Consider the following 6,000-nt stretch of genomic DNA (forward strand, 5'->3'; position numbering starts at 1 on the left):
TGGAGTAGCCACTGAGCTAAGAATGGTGCAAAAAAGGAAAAAGTATTTTTGTATCCACTGGTCATCTTTTACTAGATTTTCAGGAAAGGGTTGGCTCCATCCCAAATAAGGTCTGGGCCGTGCAGGTGATGATTCCTGGAGAAGAGCGGCTCCTCAGGAGTGTCTGAGGCTCGGAACCAACGGGGGCCCCTTCTCTCTCTTGTAGGCGTCCAGACTGGAGAAGCAGAACAGCACGCCTGAAAGTGACTATGACAACACTCCCAACGACACGGACCCAGAGGACATGGGGTACAGCCGCAGAAGGATGTGCCGGGGGGCGGGCTCTGAAACCAGATGTCTAGCCAGCCGTGGTCAGGAGACGTAGTTCATCACCTGCCCCCCTTTTCTCTATTTCCAGACCCATAAAGTCTTAAAATATTGGGGCATAAGTTCATAGCTCAACACCTCATCATACATTATTGCCACAGGCGGCTTTTTTTCCTTTACTAGCATGTTTTATGTCTCTAAGTCTCTGTAATGTGCTTCACATCAGTACTTCACTTTAAGTCGCTGTTAGGTTACATTCTGCATTTTTACCCCATGGGACTGACACAGTTAGGGATGGCTTTATAATGACGCGCCCTCCCCATTCCAGTTATCCCCTCCCTTTCCCCATCTTTACGCTTTCTACAAGAGCCTTCATTTCCAGCCCTGTGGTGAGTGAAAGAGCCTCCATGGGAACTGTGGCTGCCTGTTGATGAAACAGCCTTCCCATGAGTCCCTGCCAGACAGGAGAAAGGGGAACACAAAAGCAGCCTGCTCTTGTGTTCAGCAAATGCACGCAGTGGCTCCTAGAGGCAGAGGAACAGCTGATAAGCACCTGCTGCATTAGCCTCTTCTGTCATGTCCACAGGTCAAGCAGGAAGGGAAGGCAGAGGAGTATGGTGTGGCAAGGTGATGGCTCAATACCAGATATGGCAGAACCCTCCACGGCCCCGAGCCCCATCCTCCCCAGCACCGAAGACGTCATCCGGAAAACGGAGCAGATCACCAAAAACATCCAGGAGCTCCTAAGAGCAGCCCAAGAAAATAAACATGACAGGTAAGGGCTTAGGTCCTGCCTGGGAGGACGTGCACCTGCTCCAGAGGAGCTGCTCCGGTTAGGGAGTTTTTTCAATGTCCTGATTTTAAAGGCTTTTGAAAATTTCAGGTTTACATAACAGGTTTAAGAACAAATTTGTAAATTTGGGTTTGTTTTTTTACATGATATTTTCAGTTTTTCATTCCTCTTATGAAGTACTCTGAAAATAAATGTCTCTAGGAATAGAATCGCTGTGTCGTTGGGACAGTGATGTTCCTAGTTCTAGGCAGAGAAGGGAGGGAAGCTCCTGAGAACTTGCCCTTGATTCTTCCCGGCACCACTGCTCCCTGTGATCGCCTTAGCTAGCCAGTTTGCCGACGTAAAAGATACCCTGAAAGGCACCTGATTTCCTATGTCTCCCGTGTGTGCCTGTGCTTGTATCTGTTTGAAACATCTAAGGCACAAGTGGCTTACCGATTGAAGTTGCTCGAATCACCATTCACGTAACTGTCTGCTCACTCTGAGCAGAACCATATCGAGCAGAGCCACTTCTTAGCATAGGAAGGCACTGGCTCGTGTTCTAACTCATCCTTTTCTCCTCTGAGAACTTCCGTTCAGTTAACTGTTCTGGGTGACATCCTACTTTCATGTGCTTGCGTTGCATTGTTCTCTTTGGTAGTTGTCAAAAATATAAATATCTGCCCTGTCGCCATTTCTGGCTTCAACGATCGCAGTATGGTGCTTGGTACAATTTGGAAATTTTTTACTTTATAGTGTACAGATTTATTCAATAAATGACATGATCTGATTTCTTTTTTAAGACCATGAGAGTCCTGGCTGGTTTCTCTGTGGTTAAAGCATCAGCCTGTGGACTGAAGGGTCTCCGGTTCGATTCCCAGTCAAAGGCACATGCCTTGGTTGCAGGTTCTTTTTTGTTTGTTTTTTCTTTTTTTCGGTTGCAGGTTCCATCCCCTGCTTCAACCGTGTGTAGAAGGCAACCAATCGCTGTGTGTTTCTCACATCAATATTTCTCTCGCTCTCCCCATCCTCCCTTCCACTCTCTAAAAATCAATGGAAAAAATATCCTCTGGTGAGCTTTAAAAAAAAGACCGTGAGAGAATGATGTGAAGATTTTAATCATTAGCTCATTCTTTTGCTTTAAACCAGAACTGATGTAGAAAATTTATATTTTGCAATCTGTTTGATGTTCTGTTAAAATCTCTGGTTACTTACGTGCTCAAGACGCTTTTATTCACAACCTTGTTTTGTACTAATTAAACCCATGCCTTTCCCTCCTGTTGATCCATCGCTTGTGTTATGTTAAGTAGACCAATAGCCCGTGTGGGCACATTCAAGCTTGGTCCTGGTCTCCTGGTCTAGGCAAGCTCCCCTCAGCCCCTGGCTGCCCCTCAGCCTGGTTCTACCCCTGCCTGTATCTCTCACGCTCACACACACAGGAAATCACACAGTTCAGGGTCACTACATATCAGGCACAAAGCCCTTTTGGGGACAGGTAACAGTTTGAGGTTGTGAACATGAACTCCTTCTGATAAGGGAGGAGACCTCTCTCTTTAATCTGTGTGCTTCCTTTTGGCTTATTGAGGACTTTCCTCAAATATCTTACAAAGAATGAGTCTTTGAGAGATGTCCTGAGGAAGAATGTCTTCTCTGTGTAGCGAGGGAAAAGGTGAGTTATATTTTTGGATCAACATGAAAACCCTAACCAGCAAAACGTAAAACTCATATGGATCACATACAACTCAAGATGGATGTGGTTCTCAGTAAACGTGATGTGAATGGGTGCACCAGTGCAGGAACGTTACCTCTGGTGCAGGGGCTGCTGGGGGCCTGGCCTTTTCCTTTGAGTGTCTGTGTGACCAGGTGGATTGTTGCCCCTTGAAATTGGCAAGTTAACTCCTTATGCATTGGCATTTTTGCTGTTACATGGTGTGTGGTTCTAACTGCTCACAAAGTTAAAAGTGAGCATTTCCCATTTGAAGGCATTTTGAAATAATACAAACCCTTTTCTTGAGATGCGATGGTTTCATTAAAATGTAAGCAGTCGTTTTTTTCTGAATAAGTTTTTTCCCCAATTACAGTTGACATCCAGTAATATTTTATATTAGTTACCAGTGTGTAGCTTAGTGGTTAGACATTTATATAATTTACGAAGTAATCCCCCACCTGGCACCATACATAGTTATTAAAATGTAGGCAGTCGAGGGGGGGGCGGTAAAAAAAATGTAGGCAGTCTTTATTAAAATGGTTTCAATACTGGATTTCTTATAAAGATGAAGTACAGAGGTTGCTGATGACAATTTTTAAGCAGAAGCCAACTTTATGAGCTAAAAAAATGGGGATAGAATGTTTCTTGAAGGTGTTAAGTACTAGGATGGATGCTGAAGGACATTTGGCTTTGTGTCTTAGGAGGACAATTTTAAAACATAACCATGTGGTTTCTTGTGTAAGGCCAGACCTTTGTATTCACACCATATTTCCTAACATGCGAAACAGGCTCCTAAAGCACTTTCCCCATGTCTATCTCTCTCCTGGGCTCTGTGGGTCATTTCAAGAAGCAGTACCCAGGCCTGGGGGCAGTGTGGTACCTAAGAGCTGTCATGTAACACCACGTTCAGTTTCTCTTTGTCTCTGCACCTTTTAACATGTACTAAGGGCAGAAATATAACATTTTTAAGGTGCAGGAAACTAGCCCATATGTTGCCTGTTGTAATGCCAATAATAAGAACCCTAAATGAAACCAACGTCTCAAATATTCCAATTCTCATCACCTAAGAAGTCAGAATCACCAGTCATCGGTGAAAAGAGGCTTGCTATTAAAAATGTGTGAATTCATGGCCTCGTGCCAGGAGAGGCCTGTAGTTGGCAGTGAGGGTTCTGGGCTTGGAGGCTGGAGGGCCAGGGTTGAGTTCTGCTCTCTCACCAGCTGCAGGACCTTGGACAAGTTCTCTGCCTCTCCAGGACTCGGTTTCCTGATATGAAAAATGGGTGTGATAGTAGTGCAGCCTCATGGGGCTGTTGGGAGGATTACATGAGTCTTTGCAAGGCACTGAGAATGGAGCCTGGCACGCAGTCAGGCCTGAACGACAGTATGAGGATGGGCAGATTTAATGCACTTTGTTGTCTTTGAGCTTGTCCAGAAGCAAAGTGCTGGCTGTGCTCATAGCTTTTTTGTTTTTGTTAATCCTCATCTGAGGATATTTTTCCATTGATTTTTAGGGAGAGTGGAAGAGAGAGGGAAAGACAGAGAGAAACATCAATGTGAGAGAAATACATCAATTGGTTGCCTCCTGAACGAGCCCTGACCAGGGTCTGAGTTGGGGAAGAGCCTGCAACTGAGGTACGTGCCCTTGACCAGAATCGAACCCAGGACCCTTTGGTCCACAGGCTGACGCTCTATCTGCTGAGCTAAACCGGTTAGGGCCGTAGCATTTTATTACAAAGTCCTGGTAACTTTATGAGGAAGTGGATAAGTGATTGAGCAAGTAGATGACGCTGATATCAGTGCTTCCTCTTTGTCAAAAGTAAAGCTTTAGACATCCCAACAGTTCAGATGCATTGAATTGAAGGAATTCAGAAATGTCTGTAGGTTTTTGCTTTTTAAAAATATATTTATATTAATTTCAAAGAGGAAGGGAGAGGGAGAGAGAAATAGAAACATCAATGATGAGAGAGAATCATTGATCAGCTACCTCCTGCACAGCCCCTACTGGGGAATGAGCCCACAACCCAGTATGTGCCCTGACCGGGAATTGAACCATGACCTCCTGGTTCATAGGTCGACGCTCAACAACTGAGCCAAGTCATCCGAGCTGTCTGTTAGTTTTTAAGTGTTGAGGCGTAGGCTCCAATTCTAAGGTATTTTTTTAGCACTTTATTTTTACCTTCTGTGGCCTTTTGCATGGAAATCCTTACTTTGCTTTCAAGAAATTGGGACGATGAGAAGTAAATGGCCGGCTTGAGGGGGTGTGAATATCTTTGCAGACTGTTTTGTGGCCCCACCTGGCCAGTAGTGTAATGTTGCCTATGCTTCAGACCTGGAGACTGTTTTGTCAGATGGAATGAACTTTCAAGAAAGGAGAGGGGGACCCTGATCTGTAACCAGGTGCCTCCTGTTGGTGTGGGATCCACAGTGGCTAGCCTCGGCCTCAGCCCCTTCATTAAGGGAATGTACATGGAACCTGTGCTAGCCCCTGAGTGTTTCTGCCTCTGAATTATTTTACTGTCTTTGAATAACCTTTCAATGTTCTTGCAGTTACACTCCCTGCTCAGAGAGGATACACCTGGCTGTTAAAGAAATGGCAGCATTATTTCCCAAAGTAAGTCACTTCCTACTTACTTGGTTCAGATCCTTTTAAAAAAATTGCAAGAAATTTCTTCATTACCTTGATAGCACATTATTCTTTTTGTGGCACAAAGAGTCTTACATCTGTAAACAGTCAGATACAGTATTGAAATATTTTTGTTCTACATGAATACTGGTTTTAATAAGGCAAGAGTGTCTGAACCCAGTGCTAAAAAGCAAAGCATTAATAGAAAAAAACAAAGCATTAATAGAATCCTATCTAATAAAAGAGAAACATGGTAATTGGCGTACGACCGCTACCATTCCCATTGGCTAATGAGGGAGATTTGCAAATTAACTGCCAGCCAAGATGGCGGCCGGCAGCCAGGCAGCTGGAAGCTAACATGAGGCTTGCTTGCTAAAGTGACGGAGGACTCCAACGTTCCCTGCTTGCCTAGCCGGCCTCTGAACTTGCAGTTTGAAACATTGTAACAAATGTAGAAGCTAAACAAAACCCCAGAAACCTGCTTTCCGCCGGCTGGGATCTCAGAGCTGGAGTTGATACAGAGTTTTGATTATAGAACCTAAACAAACCAGATACCTACTTTCAGCAGCTGAGGCCTCAGGGCTTGAGCCA

The 6,000-nt window shown here is 44.6% G+C and overlaps 2 protein-coding genes across 16 annotated transcripts in view; one reads left to right on the plus strand and one right to left on the minus strand.

Annotated features, from left to right (window-relative positions):
• GIT2 (G protein-coupled receptor kinase interacting ArfGAP 2) overlaps positions 1–6,000 on the plus strand; it is a 53,678-nt gene that overhangs the window by 43,276 nt on the left and 4,402 nt on the right. For all 15 annotated transcript variants that reach the window (XR_001514999.1, XM_006770309.2, XM_006770314.2 and 12 more), the window contains 3 exons: positions 206–288; positions 893–1,081; positions 5,334–5,397. Coding sequence is in view for 14 of the 15 variants with exons in the window: in XM_006770309.2 (XP_006770372.1) it covers positions 206–288; positions 893–1,081; positions 5,334–5,397 (336 nt within the window). In the remaining variant the exon portion in view is untranslated. The remainder of the gene's footprint in view (positions 1–205; positions 289–892; positions 1,082–5,333; positions 5,398–6,000) is intronic.
• Positions 696–6,000, minus strand: part of TCHP (trichoplein, keratin filament binding) — a 25,063-nt gene continuing 19,758 nt past the window's right edge. The window contains exon 14 of the transcript XR_001515000.1: positions 696–709. The gene's annotated coding sequence lies outside the window, so the exon portion shown is untranslated. The remainder of the gene's footprint in view (positions 710–6,000) is intronic.

The sequence above is a fragment of the Myotis davidii genome, unplaced genomic scaffold (genome assembly GCF_000327345.1).
Source record: "Myotis davidii unplaced genomic scaffold, ASM32734v1 scaffold803, whole genome shotgun sequence".
Taxonomy (NCBI): Eukaryota; Metazoa; Chordata; class Mammalia; order Chiroptera; family Vespertilionidae; genus Myotis; species Myotis davidii.